General features: G+C 36.8%; 1 protein-coding gene across 1 annotated transcript in view; it reads left to right on the top strand.

The window, feature by feature from the left end:
* The first annotated feature begins 5,646 nt into the window (after window positions 1-5,646).
* The window catches only part of SLC16A10 (solute carrier family 16 member 10), a 102,681-nt gene continuing 81,830 nt past the window's right edge, over window positions 5,647-26,497 (top strand). The window contains exon 1 of the mRNA XM_023503169.2: window positions 5,647-6,267. Coding sequence (XP_023358937.2) covers window positions 5,964-6,267 — 304 coding nt within the window. The 5' untranslated portion in view covers window positions 5,647-5,963. The remainder of the gene's footprint in view (window positions 6,268-26,497) is intronic.

Genomic DNA, 26,497 nt, shown 5'->3' with positions numbered 1-26,497 from the left:
TTACTGCTCCATTAGAAATGATTTGGTTGATCTCGTTGCTGAGGATGGCCTGATCCATCAGAACTGGTCATCATCTAGTATTGTTGTTGAAGTATATAATGATCTCCTGGTCCTGCTCATTTCACTCAGCATCAGTTCATGTAAGTCTCTCCAGGCCTTTCTGAAATTATCCTGTTGGTCATTTCTTACAGAGCAGTAATATTCCATAATTTTCATATACCACAATTTATTCAACCATTCTCCAACTGATGGACATCCATTCAGTTTCCAGTTTTTAGCCACTACAAAAAGGGCTGCCACAAACATTCGTACACATACAACTCTAAGATACCACTACACACCTGTCAGATTGGCTAAGATGACAGGAAAAAATAATGATGATTGTTGAGGGATGCGGGAAAACTGGGACATTGATGCATTGTTGGTGGAGTTGTGAACGAATCCAACCATTTTGGAGAGTAGTTTGGAACTATGCTCAAAAAGTTATCAAACTGTGCATACCCTTTGATCCAGCAGTGTTACTACTGGCATTATATCCCAAAGAGATTATAAAAAAGGACCTATTTGTACAAAAATATTTATAGCAGGTATTTTGTGGTCCTAAGAATTGAAAATTTAGGGATTGTCCAATTAGGAAAAGTCTGAACAAGTTGTGGTATATGATTGTGAAGGAATATTATTGTGCTATAAGAAATGATGAGCAGGTGTATTTCAGAAAAACCTGGAAATATTTATATGAAATGATGCAAAATGAAATGAGCAAAACCAAGAGAACAATACTGTATGATGAACAACTGTGAATGACTTAGAGATTCTCAGTAATACAATGACCCAAGACAATCCCAAAAGATTCACTATGAACCTCTTCACTGGAACCTCTTTGCTTTTCAGAGAAAGGACTGATGTCTGAATACAGATTGAAGATAGGACATTATTTTTCACATTCTTTTTTGTTTTTGTTGTTTGGAGTTTTCTTGTACAAAGTGAATAATATGGAAATATTCTACATGATTGCATATGTATAAACTATATTAGATTGCTTACCATCTCAGGGAGGGGGAAGAGAAGGGACAAAGGGAGGATTGGGAATTGGTAATTAGGAATTAAAAAAAAATAAATATTTAAAATCATTTTAACATTAAAAACATTTTAACACAACATTTTAAATGTTAAAACATTTAACATGTAACATAAAGAAAAATAAAATATTATTAAAAGTAAAGACTTGCCAATCTTACAAATACATAATTCATATATGGTACTGTTAGAGAAGTTTTATAACTATATTTAAGTGAAGTAGAATGGGAGAACTCTCCAAGAAGTTTTTTCATTCTCCAAGTGGAAAATAGTTAATATTTAACTAAAATCTAGATTGTTCTAAATAGGGACGTTTGGCATCTCTCAGTAGAGTCAACTAAGGCTCTTTTAGTTTTTTTTTTTTTAATAGCCTTTTATTTACAGGATATATACATGGGTAACTTTACAGCATTAACAATTGCGAAACCTCTTGTTCCAATTTTTCACCTCTTACCCCCACCCTCCCTAAATGGCAGGATGACCAGTAGATGTTAAATATATTAAAATATAACTTAGATACACAATAAGTATACATGACCAAAACATTATTTTGCTGTACAAAAAGAATCAGACTCTGAATTATTGTACAATTAGCTTGTGAAGGAAATCAAAAATGCAGGTGTGCATAAATATAGGGATTGGGAATTCAATGTAATGGTTTTTAGTCATCTCCCAGAATTCTTTTTCTGGGTATAGCTAGTTCAGTTCATTACTGCTCCATTAGAAATGATTTGGTTGATCTTGTTGCTGAGGATGGCCTGATCCATCAGAACTGGTCATCATATAGTATTGTTGTTGAAGTATATAATGATCTCCTGGTCCTGCTCATTTCACTCAGCATCAGTTCGTGTAAGTCTCTCCAGGTAAGGCTCTTTTAGTTAATAAATAATAAAAATAACATAAATTCTAGATGAAAAAGTCTATATAAATTTAAAATATTGTCATTCAGACTTGGTGGACAATTATACCTATTTATATGTCTATAAAACCTTTGATACTTGTAAAACAGTTTTTGAATATTGATTCATTATTGTACACATCACAATGAGGTAGATAGATGAAAATATCTTCAGCCATTCAGATGTAGAAAGAGAGGCAAAAGATGAAGTAATAGCAGATGAAGAAATAGAATTTTTTCCTTGACATTCAGATCCCACCACCCCTTGCTTCATTCATCTCAGTTGTTAACTGAGATTTAAAAGAAAATGTATTTTTTAAATCAAAACCTGAAAATAAAAATTCACTTTTATTTCAGTATTTTTTCTATCGTGTAGCAGAAAAACTGCAAAATATAAGTTTGTGCAACTTCACTGCAAATTATTGTCAAGAACCAAACAGCATAGAAATCTCTAGCACTTTTTATTTCCCAACTAAGCTCTTTGAGGATAATTTGAGGAAGAAGGTGAAGGTAAAAAAATCAAGAATTTAAGAATTCAGATAAAATCACCATTACTGGTAAAAATGTATTACATATATTTATTCTTTAGACTAAGTCCTTTGCCTAGAACAGTTTGCTCTGGAGGAACTTAATCTTACCTGATCAAATTACAAAAGGCAGAGAGACTTTGTATCAAGTTTTGGTGAAGTGGTATCTGTTTCTAAGCCCTAATCACTACTTTGAGAAAAAAATAATACAGTAATAAATAAAATTTATCATAAGGGTCAAAAACACCAAGAAGAAATTTTTTTTTCAATACCCACTCAAAATAACTATATATTTTTCTTTTCTGAACTAAGTTTTATGTTTACACAAATGATAGAATTTCATGTGTGAGAAGTAGGACAGTTTTGCTGGACCATAAAGTACATAAAGAGGAATAGTGTATAATAACTCTGCTTGGTTGAAACCATAAGAGATGTAATATACACTAAACAACTCTGATAGGTTGAAATGGCATGAAGAGTTTTAAAAGGCAAACAGAGGAATTTGAATATGACCCTAAGAACCACCAGAATTTATTTAATAGCTCAATGCTGTGGTTGGTCTTGTGCTTTAGCAATTATCATTTTGGAAATTGTTTAGAGAATGGATTGGAGAAGAGAAAGTGGCCATCCTCCCTCCCCTTACCCCCTTCACCAAATCTATCATCTGGTTGTTAGTGATATTGGCTACCTGGTGTTGATGAGTTTCTCCAAACTCGGTTGGGCTGAGTCCTTGAAAAACAAGCACGAGGTTCATTACTACACTTGTACTCAAAAGCTTTTTGAGGTTGGCAGGACATGCCAGAGACAGCTTAGCTGGCATAACTTTTGAGATCCCAGGGTGACCTCCATGCCATAATGAGGCAACCCAGTTTGAAAATAAAGCATTATAAATATTGGGGCCAAAGTTTACCTGTAAACAGGAAAGCAATTTGAGAATGGAATCTTTTAAAAATTATTATGTAGAAACAATATTTTGTAGTCATGAAATAAGGATGCTAAATATATAAAAGTGAAACTTTATGTGTAAGTTATAGACTGATTCAAGTTAAGTTCTTTGTGAATTAGGTTTTCATTTCCTGGAATTCCTAATACCTTTTTCCTATAGTATATTCTATAATTTGGATCCTAAGAATCATAATATATTGGATCCAGAAGTAATCTAATATAGTCCAACTCCTTTATATAGATGAAAAAACCAAAGGGCAATGAGGTCTAATGCCTTGCCCATGGTCATATGGCTTAGTTGTTGTTCATCTTGTTTTTGAAGGCCAATGAAATTGTGAAGGTGATCTCTTGACTTGAATGAATTAGATTTAAGTAAGGCAAATTTTTAGTAAATTATCAACTTCATTTTCTTCTCTAGAATGATCAAAGTCCAGGGGCAAGATAAAAAGTCAGGATGGTTGGTGATGGCCTAAAATGCAGTAAATCCCTGCTCCTTTATTTGATTCAAAGAATTCTGAGATTGAAGGAAAAGGGAGGCTCTGGACAGCTCTTCTGATCTTAAACCTGTAAAAAAAAAAAAAAAAAAGGCAAGAAGTTGTTCATTGATTTCCATAATTTTAGAATTAGAAGGAACCTGGGACATCACCTCATTTAACCCTTTTGATTTACAGATGAGGAAACTGAGTCCCAGAGAAGTTAAGGCAGATGATGCTCGGGGTGATAACAGATAGTTTAATAGTGGAATGACCAAGATTTTAAAAAAATTTTTTACTGCCACTTCCATTATACCACATTGCATCAATTATCTTTCTTCTGTATTCACTTACCTTTTTTTTATCAGTCAACATTTATTGAGCATGAACTTTGTGCTGATCATTGCTCTAATTTTGATCAGATGCTATAACATCTGCTTGATTAAACCTTTAGCATATAATATAGCCTTTGTATCTGTAAAAATTATTCTCTTCTGTGCACCAGTGAGACTGATGTTTATTCATTTTACAATAGCAATAACTTCTACTCAGAAGTCTACTGAATAGATACTGAGATGTAAAGGTTTCATCCTTACCACCTCCCTATTTAGTAGACAGGTAGCATACTGTTACTATTAGGCATTCTAATTAGTATTATTTAGTAAGTGCTTAAAAAACCTACAACCAAACCAAAAACAACTCACATAATTTATCATAAAATGCTATTAAAACACTGTGTTTACAGGTAACCTATAAAGTATCAGGAAAACAATGCTACTTAATGTTGCTGATGCTGTTTTACCTTGATCAAAGGCTAGTCCACCTGTCCTTATGTTCTGATACCCTACGAATTTTTTTTAAAAGGTGCACAATTTTTTACAACCAGCATAAAACAAGAAGCGGACTAGGAAGTAATTTTGTGTCCTAATTTTCCTCGGTAAAGATAGGGGATTATGTCCTGAGGCTACTGACTTTGCTATGTCAGGGTTCAGGTGCCAACTTTCTTAAGGATGTGTGTGTCTGTTACGATGGTGACCATAAGGCAGCTTGAGCTTATGTATATATACATGACGGGGTTGTAGGGATGTGACTGAAGTAGTGACCCCATGAACGTGACTTTGTGGATAGGTTTCCTTTCCAGCGAGACAGAAGAGGGTTGAGTGGCACAAGAAACGAGTGTCTCAGTGGTGATAATGTGACAAGGTTTGAGAGTGTGTCAAAACGAGACAGTGTGTACAAGACGTGTGTGAGGGACAGAAAGAGAGAGAGAGAGAGAGGGAGGGAGAGGAGAGGAGAGAGAAGGAGGGGGGAGAGGGGGGGGTTGGGGGGGGGGGGGGAGGAGATGAGCTGTTTGGGATCTCTTGTGCTTTCGGGTGCACTTTTTTCCTCGGGTGGCCGGTGAGCGCGAGGGGACGCGGAGTTCTCCCCTTCCATTAGATTCGATGCCTCCTTTATGCTTCTTAAAGCCTCGAGAGCTTCGCGCTCTGAGCCCACTGGCTACACAGGAAACCGAGCAAGAGACTAATGGTTTCCTCCAGAGGAGGCAGAAGGCGGAGATACTAGAAGACTGTTTCTGATCCTGGCTCAGCCACACGAGGCTGAGAGTGCCTCGTCCCCCGAGTCGCGAGGCCCACTCCCTTACTCCGAATTGTCCAATAAGAGAGGAGCGAAAGGGTCACGCCCCCTGGAGGGGGCGGGGCAGGTGCTCTATTAGAGGACTGACATTAGGGCGCAGGGGATGCATGGGGGGGGCTGTCCAGCATTCGGGTCTGGAACCTTGAGAGGCACGAACCCCTCGAGCTGCCCTCGAGCCTGTGCGCGCGCCCCCTCCTCTGTCTCATCTTCCTTGCCCGCTCTTCTAGTCCCCCGTGCCTTTCCCTTGGCCTTTGCTGGCCCGCAGCACGGTCCTGAGCGCTCGGGTCGGCCCAGAGCTCGCGCCTCCCCACGCACCCGAGCCGCGGGGAGGAGGAAAAGGAAGGCGCGCGGGGGGGGTGGGGGTGGAGGGGGGGGTAAGGAAAGGAGGGTCTCGGGCTTGCGGGGGCAATGGTGACGGCCCAGGAGGAGCCCTCCTCGGGGCGCGGGATGAAGCCCAGCCCTCAGCCTGAGGGGGGCGTCTCCTCCCAGCCCGCCGAGAGACTCGAGATGCCCGCGGACGGGGAGGCGCAGGGGTCCCCGGGGCGGCCCGTGCCCGAACCCCCCGAGGGCGGCTGGGGCTGGGTGGTGATGCTCGCGGCCATGTGGTGCAATGGATCGGTGTTCGGCATCCAGAACGCGTGCGGCGTGCTCTTCGTGTCCATGCTGGAGACCTTCGACTCCAAAGACAACAAGGCGATGGTGTTCAAGACAGGTGAGGCGCCGCAGCTGGACCTGCCCGCGGTTCGTGCCCGGCCCGGCAGCCAGCAGAATGATCTCATTACGCGCGTGTGCGCGCGTGTATAGGCGTGGGGTGTGTGTGTGTGTGTGTCTGGTTGAGGAAGGGGGGCTGTCTTTGTATGCTCCTCAATCTGCTTGTCCGCCAGTCTATCTCTATCTAAACACAGTGAAGGCAGTTTCAAGGAGTCTGGAGCTTGCAGCTCCTTCCTAGTGCGTCTTCCGAGCTGTCCCTGGGCTGCTTGGCCACTTTGGCAGTTTCCCTCCCTGCAGAGGGGGAGTTGGAAAACGTTAAAACTAAGAACCAACAGCAAAGAGTCTTTTCAATTTTGAAAAAAAGGTAAGAAAAACCCACAACACCTTGCTGCCGTCATTTTCCACAGTCACTAGATGTCCCTTGCGGTGAGGAGCTGAGGTATCAGTATTAACGTGAAATACCTCCTCCCACAACGCGGCGAGTTCCAAAGCCAGAACCTTGCAGTCTAAATACACAAATTGTTGCACCTCAGCTCTGCCCGCTGAAAGTAGCTGCCAGCAGGGATTGAAAAGAAAAAAAAGGAAGAGTGCCGTTTCCTGTTTTGCAGTTTGATCCTCATTTTTTTTTGGGGGGGGGCATTTAATAATGCTAATGAAATTATGCTGCTTCAGACAGAAAAAATAAAAATAACAAAATTATCGGTGAGCTAGGCGTAGCTCTGTTAATTAATTTGCTTAAGCAAAAAGTAAAAGTTTACCAGATAGGGAATTAAAAATGTGCACAAAATTTTTTTGCCTTAATCTTTACTGTTTCTCCCAATTCACTTTAATAACTTTGCCTTCCTGGCACCTGAATGGAATAGGGCAGAAATGAGAAAATGGCGCTAAAGTTAACCTGGAATTTGGCATCCTGAAATATCAATTGTATGGTGTTGTTCTAAAAAAGTTATGCATAAGTCTTGAGACTTCAAAAGTATCCCTACTTAATAATTAAACAATAGCTTGAGTATAGCCAGAGGATAAATGTGTATGTAAAATTAGAAATATTAAATGCAGGAATGATCCCTCCTTTTCTTTCCTATCTCTTAAAATTTTCTTGGACCTTCATAGGAAAAAGGAGTAGGAAAAAGGTAAACAGTTGTTTGGGAAACTTGCAGGGCTGGAGTTTCGACATTACCGGAAAAGATGAGTGCATACATCAAAGATGAGTGCATTCTTTGACTAGGAATCTCTCCCAGTTCAGTTTCAGAGATTACTAGTATAGCTAATGTAATAACATTCAATCCAGTAGTCTGATGGGGAGTCCTCGGGTTTAAGGCAGCAGTCTGTATGTACTTTGGGACTTGAGAGAGAGGGAGACTTGTGAATGCAAGTTCCTTCTGAAATAGCATGAGGGAAAGAACCCAATTTAGTCCCATTTTAATCTCTTTGGTACTCCTCTTGTACTTATGATCAACATTTATCTATCACATTTACTCTCTTCCAGCCCGTTTGTGTACATATATAGGAATACATCATATCTACAACCAAACTACAAACTTAAACCTTTAGTGTTTATGTGTTATTTATGTGTTAAGAACTCCATTTCTAGTATAAATTGAACTCTTAAGTTCCATGAGGACAAGAATATTGCCTTATATTCTTTTCCTCTTGACTGATAACACTACATTTGTACAACTAGTAAATATTAGTGGATTGCCAGAGGGGAATATACAGGTCTTGAATGTAACTTGTCCATTGTTAATAACATTCTGAAGTATGTTTCCTGAAGCACTTCATACATGGCAGCTATTCAAAAAGTTGGAGCATATGACCAGTTTGAGCTATGTGATATCTAGGCCTTTTCTTTTGTTAATATAATGCTGAGTTATTTCTGACTAAATATTTTGCTTTCTTCAACTGCTTTTTTTTTTTTTTTCCTGAGGCAATTGGGGCTAAGTAACTTGCCCAGAGTCACATAGCTAGGAAGTGTTAAGTGTCTGAGGTCAAATTTGAACTCGGTCCTCCTCACTTCAGGGCTGATGCTCTATCCACTGGACCACCTGGCTGCCCCTCTTTGGTTACCTTTCAAATAATAATATCTAGCACAGAACTCAGTAAGTTTGTCTTGAATATACAAATACAGAGCTTACATTTAGGAGCTAGATGAAATTTTCAAAAAGGAAAGAAATTTTTTCACAAAAGAAAAGGGAAGGCCATTTCCATGGGATATATTTATTGGGGTTCCCAACTTCAGGTAGAAAGAAGTTTCTGCAGAGTTGTCCAAACATCCTCGGAAAACTGAGCATGTTTGGCTAGGACACTTCCAGAGTCATACATATATTCAGACAAATAAAAGGTCTTATGCTTTTCTATTCTACGTCTACCCTCTTCCCTCTATGTACAGCAAAGTAGTTTGAACTGAAGGACATTCCAATTAGTACCCATTGCTGGATATACAAAATGATAGAGGTTGGTATTGTGGATGCTTTCTTTTCAAGTTATTGTGACAGCAAACACACACACACACACACACACACACACACACACACACAGGAACAGAATGTGCTTCCATAAGTTTGAAATTCTGGCAACATTGGCCGTAATTCTTTTTCAGTTATATCACTTTCCTCTCCCTGGCACTTGGAGACCTTTGGATCTTTCTCACCAAATACCAAAGACTATAGTTAGTTTAAGGAGTAAATCTCCCAGACCAATCTACATTTTAATGCCATCCAGCAATATAATTAGCAATTACTAAATTAACTTCTGTACACGTGCTGGGGCTACAAAGAAAAGGAAAAACAAACAAGCCAAGCTTCTTGCCCTTTAGGAGCTCCGCATTTTAATAGTTGAGATAAAATATAAATAACGTTTATTTACTGTGCATATTTACATGTATACATGTAACGTATACATGTTAATGCAATATAATCTCAGAGTCTAGGTACTTGTTGGGTGGAAAGTTAACCCCAGAATTTGAACTCCATCTTGAAGGAAGCTAGGAATGGGAAGTGAATTCTTAAATCTATTGCAGTTGAATGAAAATGGAGAGTAGAGAGTTGGACTGAAAGGTGGTGCTGACCATTGTTGGGTAAGGACCTTGAAAGCACCAGCAGCTTTCTTCACTTAACTTGAATGGAGGGTTTATTTATTTTATTTTTTGCTGAAGTCCTCCTGACTTCAGGATTGTTACTCTATCCACTGCCATCTACTTGCCCCATGGATGGTTTATTTTGCATTTCTTAAGCTTGCATTTCATTCTTTACTAAAGGGAGGTGGGGGGTAGAAGGTAGGATGACTAGGAGCAGAAACCCAGAACCATGTAGGTGAATGGAGAAGCACTACAGCTATTGATACAAAACAATTTGAACCCTAGCAGTTGCTGACATGATACTTGGTAATGAATAGATTTCAAGCATGTCCACCTGGTTGTTAGGAATAAACTGAGCATGAATAATTGAGAAGCAATGTGAGGTAACGTGTAGAATCTTGGACTTTGCACCAAGGGATCTGGGTTCCCGGTTTTTATTGCCTAGGTGCCTAATCATAAGAAAGGTACACTCTTAGAGCTTTTGTTTTTCCATTTACAAAATGGAATAACAGTAATACTTATACTATTCTAAAGAGCAAAATAAATGTATTTATAAATTTTTAGTACATTTTAAATTCATTAGTTCATGACTTTCATAAAAAGTGAGTAAAAATAGTCATGGGAGGGTACTGAATTCCTATTGAAAAAGACTATATAAGTATCTAGATTAAAAACTTCTTTCTTTTTTCCAATAGTATTTTATTTTTCCAATACATGTAAAGATAGTTTTCAATGTTCATTTTTGTGCTTAACTCCACATTCAGCTTTCGTAGTTCTCTCTTTGGATGTGGATGACATTTTCCATCCCATATCTGTTGGAATTGCTTTGAATCATCTCATTACTGAAAAGAGTCAAGTCCATCACAGTTGATCATCATATAATCTTGTTAACTGTGTTACAATGTTCTTTTGGTTCTGCTCACTTCACTCAGCATCAGTTTATGTAAGTCTTTCCAGGCTTTTCTGAAATCAACTTTCTTGTCATTTCTTATAAAATAACAATATTCTCTTACATTCATATATCATAACTTTTTCAGCCATTCCTCAACTGAGGAATAAGCATTCAATTTCCAGTTCCTTGCCACTACAAAAAGAGCAGTTACAAACATTTTTTGCAAATGTAGGTGATTTTCTCTGTTATGATCTCTTTGGGATACAGATCACTGAGTAGACACTGCTGGATCAAAGGATATTCATAGCAAAAACCAACCAACCAACCTTATTTTTCTTTAGAAATTAATGATTGTCACAGCTGTTCTGGCCAGTGCATAACTTCATAATACTCTAACGAAATGAAAAACGTAGTTGTCTGTTACTTTTTCTACATGACATTTTCTCATAAACAGTCCTTAATATCTTGTTAGTAAACTGGTACAGTTCTCCTACCTGCTTTCTTCCAGGAAGAAGAAAAATGGGAATTTTTTTTCCCCTGAAAACTTTGTTCTCTCTCTCTCTCTCTCTCTCTCTCTCTCTCTCTCTCTCTCTCTCTGTATATATATATATATACTTTGTTTTCTCTTCTCTTCTCTTTTCTCTCTCTCCTTCCTTCATCTTCAAATATGATGAAAATCATTTGACTATCTTTGAAGTGCAATTTAAAGTACTTTTTAAGAAAAAATAAAATGTATCTCTGTGATCCAGAGGCCAAAGTACTATGCTTAATGGAGATGTCCAAGACTTTAGAAATTACCTAATTCAAATGAGAAAACTGGATTTCTTGTTAGGTCCTAGCAATTCTTATGTACTATAATACTTCAAGGACTAGTTTTCATCACTATGGGTATTTTTACTGGTGCAGATTGCAGTCCTTCCTTGTATTAATATTTGTAAATTGTTGTGACTGGAAAAAAAATTGTTACCATGTAACCCAACTTCTGGTGATAAACCTTACCAGAGAGGCAACATAATGAAGTGGAAAGAACACTGATCCATTTGTCAGAAATTTGAGTTGTAATTGCTTCATTTACTATTCATGTCATCATACATATTAATCTCTGAGCCTCATTTTTCTTACTTGTAAATGAGACAAATAATACTTGTACTACCTATAGGTCTTATGATTGCCTTTTTAAATTCTATCTTTTCTACTACTGCTAATATCCCTACAGGCTCCCATGAACTTCCATCTATATTGTTATGGTAACTTCCTGATTGCTTCCAAACTCTATACTTTCCTTCCTGCAGTCCATCTTTATATTGCTGCTCATTTATTCTTCCTCAATCCAAGTCTGATCTCATCACTTGTCTGCTGAGAAACTTTCAGTGGCTTCCTATTGTCCATTGAATAAAATCCAATTTTCCTTAGTCTGACATCCAGGGATCTCTACCATCTGGCAGTACCTTACTTTTTCATATTTGCTTCTCTCCATATTCCTTAATTGAGCCAAACTGGACCCAACTCAATTAGCACCTGTTCCAAGAAATCTTCTTTAATATTCCCTATTAGATTTCCCTATTGGACTTGACATAGTATTTGCTTATATCTCTCTCAAACCTCTTATATACTTCATTACTTCAAAGATCCTTAATTTCATCATTATATATATTTTCTCCTGTTGCAGATCAGATCTTAGAGTCATCAATCTAGAAGAAGAGAGGACCTTTGAGACCAGCTAATCTAGCTTGTCTACCCCCTTCTTCCTTCTCCTCTTTTTTTTTTCAGATGAGAAAATAAACCCATTGATCTTAGGTTACCTATGAAAGGTCAAATAGTTATTGTCAACTTATGTAGATTGCTAATATTTAATTCTTACATGAGTTCCATTTTACTAAATGGAACTCATCTTACCAAGTCTCAGTGATATTCCCACCCTCACTCCCTTTTAAATCAGAGATGATTTTATTGATTTAAAGGGAACTTTGGTGAGGAAAATTCTTCCAGAAATTCAGACTAGCAACTATTTTACAATTCAGCTCTAATCATGGATTAATCAATTTTTCTCAGATTACCAAGATGATTTGCCCAGGGTTACATAATATGGAATTGGGCCTTGAACAGTTCCTCAACTTCATAGTTTACCTTTGTGAGTTGCTATGGAAAAAAAATAAATAATGTGATAGAATTATAGATTTAGAGTAAGAAGGGACTAGATGAGGCCATCTAGTCCAACTCCCTCATTTTATAGGTCAGGAAATTAATGGCCAGAGAAGTGAATTGGCCAAATTCACAGTTATTAAATCGCAATCAAGGATTACAACCCAATTAGTTTTCTTTCCTCTGTAGCCATAGATTAATCTTCTGGTGAGGAACCTCCAAATTTATCTTGGACCTTGGATGACAAATATGCAGTTCATTATTAGGCCCATTTTCTTCATATCTTTTTTGAGTACTCATCTGTATTTTAAGTACTTTCCAGTTTGATAGAGCTGTTGGGAAGACCTGTTAGAGGTAGGGCTGTAGTGCCATAGCCTTTGAGGGTTGCCTTTATTCCACAAGAAGACAGCAAAGTAAGACTTAGTTATATGCCTTGCTTATGAATTTATTCTATTCTATATTGTAATTTGAGGTAGCTAAGTGGCACAATGGATAGTGCTGCATTTAAATTAGAAAGACATGTTCTTATGAAACTTTAACGGACAAACTGTGTGATCATGGTCAAGTCAACCTTTTTCACCCTTGCTTTCGTCATATTTAAAATGGAGATAATAGCATCTATCAGTTATAATGAGAATCAAGAGATAATATCTTTGTAAACCACAAAACTTATATGTTGTTCATCTGTGTCCAGCTCTTTGTGACCCCATATGGGAGTTTCTTGGCAAAGATAGGGGAATGATTTGCCATTTCTCCAGCTCATTTTACAAATGAGGAAACGAAGATAGAGTTAACTGATTTGCCCAGGTTCATACAGCTAGTAAGTATCTGAAGCTAGATTTGAACTATTCCTTGAAGTCTTCCTGACTCCAGCCCTGGAGCTTGCTCCACTTGACACCTAACTGTGTTTAAAACTGTATATAAATGCAGATCATTAAGAGTTACTAATAGTACTACTATTATAGTAGTGTGTGTGTGTGTGTGTGTGTGTGTGTGTGTGTGTAGGTGTTGGTCTTGTCTGTCTACACTTCATCTTCTTGAAAGCAATGATTGCTTTATTTTTTAGTATACAATGACCAATGCTTAGCTCACTAGTACATAACAGGTAAATTACTGCTTTGATCAGAGTTACTACTAATGTATTCAGGATTAGAATTCAAATCTCTAATTCCTAGCAGAAATTTCCTAGCAGAAAGCATATGTAGAAGTGTCTTTGTAACATATTTAACATGTATTGGACTATCTGCCATCTAGGAAAGGGGGTAGGGGAAAGGAGGGGAAAATTTGGGACAGAAGGTTTTGTGAGGATCAATGTTGAAAAAATTACTCATGCATATGTTTTGTAAATAAAAAGGTAATTTAAAAAAGATTACAAAAAAAGAAGTGTTTTAGTAAATAAGTGTAAATGTAAAGTTTCTTGAAGATGCTGGCTTGTCACTCTTTGAGATCAATTAACAAGAATTTATTAGGGGTAATTATGTACCCAGCCTGTGGCTACCAAAAAATTAAGACAAAACCAACAACGCAGTTCCTTCCCTCAAGGAACTTATATTCTAATGAGGGAACAGTGGTTGGTTTTGTATTAACTTGTTTACTCTTTAAATAATTTCTGTTAACTGTTCCTGTTCAATCTACAGGAGCTAGAACTGGCACTGACACCGAAATCTCTAAGCCAGGGATGCAAACCTGCCAGGGGACACATCAAGTACAAGCTTGTCTCGTAGGGCCAAGAAAACAAGTCATTTGAGCTACAGTACCTTGAGCTACAGATTATATTGGAGAGACTGTTCTCTTCAGATAGCTATGAGCCCACAGTTGGATTGTCAGAAGCAGTAGTCACCATTAATCTAACAATCATTTTAGAAGTCAAGTCATACCACCATCAGCCGTTCTTAAAGCTGCAGTTTCTGCTAATCCAATTTTTTTTTTTGGGGGGGGGTGTTGGGAGAAGGGCACTAATTTGATTTTTTAAAAGTTTTGATTCTATTTTTTTTTGTTTTTACATCAGTCATTTCCAGATACCCCCCTCTCGACTCAATGAACCTTTCATTATAATAACAAAGAAAAAAAATCTACTGAAATATCTACTAAAACAGGGATTATATCAGAAAGCATATATAATATTTCATATGCATAGTTCCCCATGTTTCAAAGGAAAGGAGGGAAGTATATTTCTTCATCTCTTCTTGGGGGCTAAGATTGATTTTAGCATTTTACTACATTATAGTCATTTTATATGTTAATTTTTATGATTGCATCATTTCACATAAACTTTATTTTGTTACTTCCTAATTTCTTGTTTCTTATAGGAAAATAATATGACATTCATAAAACATAGTTTTGGTTTTTTTTTTTTTTTTGTGGTAGTTTCAGTCATAGCTGGCTCTTTGTGACCCCCATTTGGAGTTTTCTTAGTAAAGAAATGGAGTGGTTTTCCATTTCCTTCAACTTATTTTATAGATGAGGAGACTGAGGCTAATAGGATTAAGTGACAGAGGGTCACACAACTAGTAAGTATCTGAGGTCTTCCCTCAAATTGAGGGACATCCACTTTGTTTCCAGTTTTCTTTTTAACCACAGTCATACATTTCAAGAAAACATTTAGGTTATTTGAACAGATATTTGCACAATCTTAGCATATTCACTTTTATAGTTTGCTTCAGTTAATCTATCAATGTTACATGTCTTTATTCCTAGAGGACAGGTCTGGCCATGTTACTCTGGGATTTAGTCCAGCAGCAAATATGTACAATCTATCAGGTCCTGCCCTAAGGGCTTATAAACAAAGAAAGAAAAAAGACAAGTGATCTTGGAAGCATACAGAGGGAAGACTAGAAATAAGAGATTAGGAATAGACTTTTTGTAGAAGATGATATTTAAGTTGGCTTTTAGAGGAAACCAGGAGGCAGAATTGAGGGAGGAGAAAATTCCAGGCTTTGGAAAGAGATAAGAAAAATGCCTGGAAGTCTGGAGTTAGGATATGGAATGTCTTTTAGGAACAGCAGGGTGACTAGTGTTAGTGGATTATGGAGGATGGAGTAGGCAGTGGAATGCAAGGTGTGAAAGTACTTAAAAGTGTGTGTGTTTGTGAGGATGGATTATAAAGAGCTTTGAATACCCAAGAGAAATTTTTGCATTTGATTCTGGAGGTGATAGGGGGCCATTGGAATTTGAGGGGGGATAGATGGGGTATGACATGGTCAGAATTGCCATTTAGGAAGATTCCTTTGACAGTAAGAATGTGGAGGATGGACTAGACTGGGGAGAGTCTAGATTCTGGTCGTGGCAGACCAAATAATAGTCAGCAGGCTATTGCAATAGACTGGACTGGAGGAGATGACAGCTTGTACCAGGGGTGGTGATATTCTCAGAAGAGGATGGAGGGAGGGACATGGAAAGAGATGTTACAAAGGTAAAATGAACAGAGCTTGGCAACAGAATGAATATGGGATTGGGTAGGAAGAGATTGAGAAATCAAGGCTGACACCTAGGTCTTGAGCCTGAGGGACTGGGAGGATACAGTAACAGGGAGGTATTATAATAGAGAAATTAGGAAGAAGTTTTTTGGGAAAGAGAACAAGGTAAATTTTGGAAGTTTGAATTAAAGATAGCTTCTAACATTTCAGTTTGAAATGTTTCATAGGCTCTTTGGAAATGAGAGTTTAGAGGTTAGCAGAGATTAGATAGGATAAGTAGATTTGAAAATCATTGATATAGGTAGGAGATAATGAGATCACCAAGCAAAATATGCGCATATGTTTGTAGGTTTTTTTCTTTTTGAAAAAAACCAATGGTATCACAGGTGATGTTTTGACTTGCACATAAATTGGATTTAAGTGAGACAGAGTTGAACAAAATCTTTAACCTCACTCTTCCTGAGTCATAGAAATCCAGTGGCAGGACTTCAGTGTATGTAATGCCTGACCAAGTTCTAATAGCAACATAGCACCTGCTTCAGCCACCTTCTTGGCCATTGCAATAAATTATTCTCATCTGACCATTCTATTGGAGGAAGCCTTCCCATGCTTGGGATAGACATTCCCTAGCTCATTAATAGGTTTGTGACTTATGGGTCACCTTCAACCTGATTTGGCCAGTTGCTACAGCTTCTTGGAGCCCCTGAAAATTGAGTGAAAAGATGAACATCAGAGGTGGCTAAGCAGTCTTGAAAAGGACTTGGCAAGTCCTCATACCAGAGGGTCTAGTCTTCCTTGGATGTCTCATACCTTATCCTCCTCCCCGCACCCTACATACATAGAGAGGGGAGAATAGGTGGAGAGTGGATAGAACCCTTTAGGACACCCACTATTAAAGTGAATGAGACTTGGATGAAGATTCAGTAAAAGAGGCAGAAAAGAAAGGGTAATATAAGTACAAAGAGAACCAGGACAATGTAGTATTTCAGAAACCTAGGGAAAATGGTATCCAAAAAGATAGAAAGATTATAAAAAGGCTATAAAGAGGTCAAGTAGGATGAAGATTAAGGAAAAAAACTATTAGATATGGTCATTAAAAAAATCCTTAGTAACTTTGGAAAGAGAAGTTTATGTTGAAGGAGGTCAGAAGCCAGACTGCAGGGATTTGAGTGTGAGATTGAAGAGGGAGGTACCTATTACATGGCTTTCTTAAAATATGCAAACTCCTGTTTTAGGCATTTAAGGCCTTTCACAATATGGTCCCAATTTACTAATTCAGGCTTATCCTGAATTACTATCTCTCACATAAATCTCTTTCTAGTCTCATTGGCCTCCTAACTTTTTTCATTCTGTGACATCCTATTCCTTATATCTGTGGCATAACAAAAATTGCTTAACCCATTTCCCAAATGCTCTCCTGTTTCTCTTCTGTAAATTATTTTGTGTTTATTCTGTAATTGTATGCACTGTTTTTTTGTGTTTATCCTCCAGTTATTTGTATACACATTATTTCCTCCCTCTCCCCTTCATATTTGTATCTTTGTGTTTTCATTATATACCACAATACCTAGGACATAGGTACTCAGTAAGTACTAGTTGAGTTGAATTGGCATATATGGAACCAGCTATGTTTAATACCTTAGAGGCATATACCCAAAGGTGGGTTCTCTGTAGTTAAGATTTTGAATTTAATGATTTTGTTGTTATTGTTTTTTATTGTTGCTACTATTTAGTTGTTTCAATAGTGTTGTACTTTTGGTAGAGATACAAGTGGTTTGCCATTTTCTTTTCCAGCTCATTTTACCCATGGAAAACACATTTTACCTGAGGAAAACAGGATTAAGTGACTTAACAAGGGACACACAGCTAGTAAAAGTGTCCTGAGTCTGGATTTGAACTCATAAAGCTGAGTTTTCCTGACTTTCAGGCCTGGCATTCTATCCACTGTGCTACCTGGCTGTTCCATGATTTTTCTTATACCACTCATTGTTTTTCAGGATGGTCAGACCAATTAAAAGCTCCATTCATAGTATATTATTATTGTGCATATCTCTCTGAAATCCCTCTAAAATGACCTGTTTTCAGCTTTTCTCATTTGTCAGTTTCCTAGCATGAAAGGGAAATTATGTTCTCCCTATCCTTTGATTAGAGATTTGGAATAGTCTTCTATATGATAGAGAATTTGACATTCTTTTTATTTTGTTCATCTCCATTGAACATTTATTTATTAGGGAATGTCTTTGGTTATATTAACTTAATGTGATATCTGTCTTGAATATCAAACTTTTATCATGATGATACAAAGATTTTCCTCCAAATCGACACTTTGTCTTTTTATTTTAACTTCTTAATTTTATGTAATAAAAATATTTTATTTTCTCTTTTTAGTATCTCACCCACCCTTTGTAGGATTAATTGCTGGTTCCTCTGAAGTTTCTTGCCCCCTATTACTTCCAGAAAATGAAATAAGAAAGTTTTAACGTAATATTCAATGATTCACACAGTGACATACACATTGCATTTGTTTCTGACTTCAAATACTACATGTTGGTAGCTTATCAAACAAGAACAATTTTAGGTGATTCTTTTAGGTGGGGAAGTTTTGTAGTCTGGAAATCATAGGGTGGAAAAAAATTCCATGAGAATCTTTTCAAATAATACTGAGGTCCAGGCAGATGAAGTTGTGACTTGTCCACCTTCACTGCTTTTTTTTCTAAGAGAAATGTCTCATTGGGTTGTTTGCATTGTAAGTGGAATGGGGAAGAGAACATAAATTAAATAGAATTGGTGCTTTGTATAATTTTAAGTGAACCTGAACTTGTAATACAAAGTAGGAAATGGGGAAATGTCATATATACACACTGCTCCTTCAAAACTTTGATCTTTGGTATTCTGTGTTGGTTTTTAGTGAATAGAATTGAATTCAGTTCATATTTGCTATTTGAGGCAAGGAGAAGTAAGCAAGTTGAAGGTTGCCTCTTCCTTGAATTCCCTCACTATCATTTCAGTTGCTAAAGTTCTCTTATCCCTTCAGATTACCTTGTTTTGCTTATTTGCCTTACATTTTGCATTTTTCTCTCCCCTTCTAGAATGTAAGTCTTTAAAAAATGTAATGTTTTTAAATATTTTTTTTTTAAAACTTTTGAGTTCTGGATTTTCTTATTCCCACTCCCAGCCCTCATTAAGAAAGCACATATAAAGTTTTGCAAAACATTTCCATAAAAGTCGTTATGAAAGAAAACATAGATTCCTAATAAAAAATAACGAGAAAAACCGAGTGGAAGGAGAAGGCGACAGAAACAGACAGAGAGAGAGAGAGAGACAGGGGGAGAGAGAGAGACAGGGGGAGAGAGAGAGACAGGGGAGAGAGAGAGAGAGGGGGAGAGAGAGAGAGAAAGAGAGAGAGAGAGAGAGAGAGAGAGAGAGAGAGAGAGAGAGAGAGAGACAGGGGGAGAGAGAGAGAGAGAGAGAGAGAGAGAGGGGAGAGAGAGAGAGAGAGAGAGAGAGAGAGAGAGAGAGAGACAGGGAGAGAGAGAGAGAGAGAGACAGGGGAGAGAGAGAGAGAGAGAGAGACAGGGGAGAGAGAGAGAGGAGACAGGGGGAGAGAGAGAGAGAGAGACAGGGGAGAGAGAGAGAGAGAGAGACAGGGGGAGAGAGAGAGACAGGGGGAGAGAGAGAGACAGGGGGAGAGAGAGAGAGAGAGAGACAGACAGACAGACAGACAGACACCCAGGGGGAGAGAGAGAGAGACAGACAGACAGACACCCAGGGGGAGAGAGAGAGAGACAGAGGGAGAGAGAGAGAGACAGAGGGAGGGAGAGAGAGAGAGAGACAGAGGGAGGGAGGGAGAGAGAGAGAGAGAGAGAGACAGACAGACAGACAATGGTATTTCCTCATTTATTTTGTTGTCTCTTTTCACCCTATCCTTCAAAAGTTTTTTGCTACTGTCTACTCCCTCCTCCAATATGCCTTCTTTTCTATCACCTTCCATGCTTCCTGTATTCCATTTCCCTCCTACTTTTCTGCAGGGTAAGATAGATTTCTAAACCCATATATGTGTATATGTTATTTCCTCTTTGAGCCAATTCTGATGAGTAAGGTTCCATCACTCCCTCTTTCCTCCCTCTCTTCCCTTTCACTGTAAAAGCTTTTTTCTTGCCTCTTTTTTATTGTAGATAATTTACACCATAGAATGTAAAATCTTGAGGGCAGAGATACGGTTTTTAAATTTTCTTATCTACTAGCACATTGCCTAGTATACAGTAGAAATAGAAACAATGTGTATGAGTTGAACCAAATGGAGTTGACAAATAAAAAAGTATGGGACTTTGAATATGGAAGAGACTTTAAAGATCACCTACTTAGTCTCATCCTTTTATTTTGCATATGAGGAAACTAAGAGCCCTGGAACTGAAGAAAATTGTTCACTTTCATAAGTAATTAACAGCCAATATAGAAGTACCAACCAAAATAAAACATCATTTTAGAGCAGTTTCTAAAATATTTTTAAAGTATGCATTTTAAAGAATGCTTGTAATTTTTTTGAGACTTTGGTATTAATTATTAACTTTCTATATCTTGCTATATTGAAGAACTTTATAATGGGAATCCTAGTTAAACTAAAGAAATATTTATAGGGTTGTACTGCTTGTTTTCTATGTGTGTAAATCTTTTTAACATTGCAAACTTGATTGGGGCAGACTTAAGGTAAAAATAGTAATTCGGTTATACAAATGAGGTACAGAGGAAGAATAAATACAGAGGCTTTAGAGGGGAAAGGAAGGCTCAAAATCTATATAGAAATTGGGGGGCGGGGATTCAGACAGGGAAGCAAAGGGTAGAGCAATAAAACAAGGGAAAGATTCATGGTTGGGGGGAGGTTAAGTAATACCAAGGCAAGTTAAGGAGCAGAATTAAAACAAAGAGCAGGGATAGGAAAAATGTGTGTGTATTTGTGTGTGTATGTATAGATGTACATATATCTATATGTACCTGAATATATTCTTGCTTAATTATAGTCTGCTTAGGGAATGAAAGGGTTGGGGAAAAAAAGAATAAAGTACACAGCAATCAACAAAAGAACAACCTACAAAGAAGTAAAGAAAAGATGGACACTCATGAATATAATTTCTTCTACTATTATATCTTTTCTTGAACTGGTAATTTATTGTTATATATTTAGAATCCTTTCTGATGTTGTTCTGGGCACATGACAATGTTCTGTTTTGTTTTGTTTTCCTTTTCTGTTTCTTTATTCTATTTTTTTTAAGTAGAAAAAAGTAAACAAAAAACATTGTAAACATCATGAAGGCAAGAACTAGAGTAGAGGTTTAATTATTACTTTTGTTATTATTTATTTAAGTGCTTCTTTCAAAGAACTGGTATGTTTTTGATGCAATTTCCATAACTATATTAGAACTTGTTTTGAGAATAAACTCAAGGTCAATTTTTAGCTCAACCTTGGTAGTAGCAGAGTAAAAATGATGTCGTGGGTATTTTCCCGTACGATGCTTTTTTTTGTTTGTTTGACATTTTAAATTTCAATTTCAAATGATGTGTTGTAATGTTTATATACATGAGTTTGGAACTATGCTCAAAAAGTTATCAAACTGTGCATACCCTTTGATCCAGCAGTGTTACTACTGGGATTATATCCCAAAGAGATTATAAAGAAGGGAAAGGGACCTGTATGTGCACGAATGTTTGTGGCAGCCCTTTTGTAGTGGTAGAAACTGAAACTGAATGGATGTCCATCAGTTGAGAAGGGTGAATAAATTGTGGTATATGAAAATTATGGAATATTACTGTTCTGTAAGAAATGACCAACAGGATGATTTCAGAAAGGCCTGGAGAGACTTACACGAACTGATGCTGAGTGAAATGAGCAGGACCAGGAGATCATTATATACTTCAACAACAATACTAGATGATGACCAGTTCTGATGGATCAGGCCATCCTCAGCAAACGAGATCAACCAAATCATTTCTAATGGAGCAGTAATGAACTGAACTAGCTATGCCCAGAAAAAGAACTCTGGAGATGACTAAAACCATTACATTGAATTCCAATCCCTATATTTATGCCCACCTGCATTTTTTATTTCCTTCACAAGCTAATTGTACAATAATTCAGAGTCTGATTCTTTTTGTACAGCAAAATAATGTTTTGGTCATGTATACTTATTGTGTATCTAAGTTATATTTTAATATATTTAACATCTACTGGTCATCCTGCCATCTAGGGGGGGGTGGGGGTAAGAGGTGAAAAATTGGAACAAGAGGTTTGGCAATTGTTAATCCTGTAAAGTTACCCATGTATATATCCTGTAAATAAAAGGCTATTAAATTTAAAAAAAAAGGAAAAACAAAAACAACAACAACAACAACAACAATACTAGATGATGACCAGTTCTGATGGATCAGGCCATCCTCAGCAACGAGATCAACCAAATCATTTCTAATGGAGCAGTAATGAACTGAACTAGCTATGCCCAGAAAAGAACTCTGGGAGATGACTAAAAACCATTACATTGAATTCCCAATCCCTATACTTATGCACACATGCATTTCTGATTTCCTTCACAAGCTAATTGTACAATAATTCAGAGTCTGATTCTTTTTGTACAGCAAAATAATGTTTTGGTCATGTATACTTATTGTGTATCTAAGTTTATATTTTAATATATTTAACATCTAGTGGTCATCCTGCCATCTAGGGAGGGGTGGGGGGGGGGTAAGAGGTGAAAAATTGGAACAAGAGGTTTGGCAATTGTTAATCCTGTAAAGTTACCCATGTATATATCCTGTAAATAAAAGGCTATTAAATTAAAAAAAAAAAGTTATCTAACATACATATATATGTAATGTTAAAATTAAATTGTTTATAGTAATTCAAAAAAAATGTTTATATACATGGATTCAGCTTTGACATTACTATCTTTCTAGCTTTTTGTAAAAGTCTGAACTTAATGTTAAAGTTGACCCTCAAAAGGAATAAGTAATCTTCATTTTTCCTGAAGTTTGTTTCTAAAGACTTAATCATGGGACAGTCTTATTTCTGTCTCTTCCATAGAGTTCCTCCAAGATAAAGTAGTATTATGATATAAATACCCTTGTAGAAAACAGCTAGAAAATTATTCTTATTAAAATAAGACAGCCTTTAGTAATTTGCCTGTTATGGTTCTAGGCCATTCTCTGGAATAGTGCCCATACATATGTGAACACTTGATATTAATTGCTGCTGATTCATAACAAGCAACCCTAGTGTCTACTGTATTATTTTGCCAAAAACAAAGCAAAAAACTGAAAATCCCATATCTATGGTATTAAAGAAATTTTGGGCTCTGTGTTTGATAAGAAGACATTATACTCAGATGGAGGAACCAAATGTTGATTCTGTGATAAAGCATCTGGAAACAAAATTACTTTCCCCCTCTCCTCCAACTTTGTGTAAAGGGGAAAGGAACTGAGAAATATTGAGAAGAAAATTACTTGCTGAAGACCAAGTCCCAAAGCCAGATTTTAAATTACTATTATTACAATGAATACCTAGGAAAAACTAATAGTTTATTTTTAATTTTTATTTGTAATAAAAAATGTGACCTATGTCAATTGGAATGATATATAACTTTCTCATTCATTGCAAAAGTTTTCTTTTGTTATTGTAACACTTATTTATATTAGACTTTAACTTCTCTATAAACCACTTTCAAGTCCTTTTTCCTACCTCTTCTACCTCTCTCTTCCAGACTAAAAATTGACTAAATAAGCCCAGCAAAATCAAAGGCATCAGATTTTCCTTGGAACCTTCGGATAATTCTGTTTCTCCCCTTCCTCCCCCATTTCAGCCCCTGCAGTATACCTAGCTCTGCACGAAAACAATCCAAGATATGGTCTTAGTATTACAATAGAATCATTACCTCCTTTTATATAAACTTTGGATTTCTTATTAATTCAATTAAATGTTGTATTAGCTTTTTATTTGGTTGATGTTAATCATATTGTTGATTTATATTGGGTTTTAGTCTGCCAAACTCTTTACCATATGTATTAGGCTTCTTTAGTACATTTTTTTTGGAACCAAAGTGAAAGACTTAAAATTTGATAGAAATAAATATAAACTTGTTCATTCTTGTACATTAATCCAGCCTGAAGAGAATTTTGACCTAATAATATGATTTCATGTGGTTTTAGTTATGCACTTAACCACATCTCCCATCTTTATATAATTGGTATATTTGATTAGTATGCTATCTATAGCTTCTATTCATTGAACAGAAAGAATACAAGATAGAACCTTAAGACACTCCATTAAGGAAATTTCCCTAGGTTGCCACAGATCTTTTAGCCAGCATCTTTTGGATATAGCTGCCAAACTGTTATGAAATGGGTAGAATCAATCATGGAATTAATTCTATTAGCAATGTTTGGCAATACTAGTACAATATCTACCAAGTAGAACTGATTTGGCCATATTTTGATTTGTCATGAATAGTGGGGAGTGAATACTGTTTTGATAGAGTTTATGCTCAGAATGTGAGGGAAGACTTTGCAAGAGCTGTCAAACCTAATGATAATTTCCTACCTGTGAGGCTTTATGAGGAGATATAACTAGTGTCAAAAGGAATCTAGAAAACATTACAAGGGATTTTGATCTTCTAAGAAAGAAACTAAATACCTTAGGTCCTTAGGTCATTTTTTGAATTACTACAGCCAAGTGGAGGCTAGAAGGGGCTTCAGGAAAGAAAGGTAAATTAGGGAATTTATTAGCTAGTTGGTTAAAAATTTGCAAATGGGATTTATGGTTTAGACTACTGCAATATTGGATTGCTTGCTGTCTTGGGGAGGGCAGAGGGGGGAGAGAGAAAAAATCTAGAAATAAGGTTTTGCAAATTATCTACACATGTATTTGGAAAAATAAACTACTATTAAAATAATAAAATAAACTACTGCTGAAAATGTAGCAATGATGCACTCTGGAACAGTGCATCTATATAGCATGAATAAAAAGATGTTTGACTGAGTGGTTATGAATCTCTTGTCAAAGGTATTAAATTAAAAAGGGAAAGAGAAAGAAAATGCCTCCTGTCATAGAGTGACAAGTACATTTCACATAGATAATTTATTTCATTTTTATACAACTCATTTAGATAGATAAAATTTTGTTTTCAAATAAAAGAAAATGAAACTTTAAATTTTAAATGACTTGCCCAAAGTCACACACTCATTCCAAATGAAGAATGAATTTTTTTTTTTACAGTAAATCTAGGGAAGATTGACAGTTTTTGAAGATTGTATTAGATCCACTTTTGCAAATGTACTAAATTGTACCAATAACTTCCTAAAAGGGCCCAGTAGACAGGATCTTTCTCTAGTAACAAAGAAGAGATTGAATATGAAAACAACTTGGGCAACAAGCTGTTTTGAGACCGTTGAGATTTATTAATAGAGATAAATTTAGTTCAATTTCATTCTCAACATACTTCTTTTGGTCTGGTGACAGGATTTTTTCCTTAACAGCTAAAAGTTTCATGCTGTTTAATATCCCTTTCCATTTGCTTTGATTGCAATTACAGTTTTAAATAGCAGAAACTCGGGATTCAAATTTATTAATGGTTATTTAAACAAAGGCATTCCAAAAAGGGAATCAGTTTTCGAGCCCTTGGGGGCAGAGGGATGCCTGTGTTTATTTTACAGTGTTTTTGTATTACTCTTTTTCAAAAAGAATAACTTCTATGGAACAACTAACTGGAAATATTGGTACATTTAGGAAGTATGTTTACTTTTCTTTTAGTTTTAGAATTAACTTCTTAATAATGGAATATTGGTTTTAAAGAATGCATTAGTAATGAAGCAGAATGATTTCCAAGGAGTGCTTGGACTAGGATTTAGGATGTGGATATTATCCAATGTGACCTGTCAGTACAGCAAATGATTTGAGTACAGCCAAGAGTCATGTTCAACACATGATGTTTATAATAATAGCAGGTATGAATGACTAAAACCAAGTAACCCAGTTGGGCAAGACAACTCAGAGCTTTTCTTAAGGTCCCATCAAGTCCTTTTCTGAAGGTCCCATCAAGTCCTTTTCTGAAGCTGCAGGCAAAAGCCAGTTCTCCCTCTGGGTGGATAGTGCTCCTGAGAAGGGAAAGCCACAGCCTATGTCAAGGGTGCAAGACCATCCTATTGGACATCCCTAAAAAAGCCAGATCATGGCTCCTCTTGAGCAGAGTCTACCTCAGTAACCATCCTGGATGGTTTGCTCTGGCTGAGGCTGGCTGACCAGTGGACAACACCATAGGTTTTTTAAGCAGTTTTAAAAGGGTATGAGTAAAAGGTTCATCTGGGGTGCACATATGGTAAGCTCAGCTGGAGCCAGTGAAACTTTCTCTGAAGGTATGACTAATACAAACTTATATGCTGCTTTATATTAATAAAGTGGATGGGCATGTACCTTGTGGTTATATACACATAAAATGGAGGTTTTAGAAATGTAACTGTTGTAGAAATAGCTGACATGGCAATGTTGCCTGTTGGTACCCATTGTTCTGCTTTCCATCTCTATAGTATAAGCTTCATAGATGTTTGCTTCATCATGTTGGATTGTTGATTCTTTTTAGCAAGAGAGAATTATAGGTTTCATAATGATTATATTGTTTCTACTGTCCCTTCATTTAAAAAATCTGTAAGCAGAAGGAAATATGTTCTT

The sequence above is a fragment of the Sarcophilus harrisii genome, chromosome 4 (assembly GCF_902635505.1).
Source record: "Sarcophilus harrisii chromosome 4, mSarHar1.11, whole genome shotgun sequence".
Lineage (NCBI taxonomy): Eukaryota > Metazoa > Chordata > Mammalia > Dasyuromorphia > Dasyuridae > Sarcophilus > Sarcophilus harrisii.
Note: the sequence above shows the minus strand (reverse complement) of the source record. Positions and strands in the feature narration are given on the sequence as shown.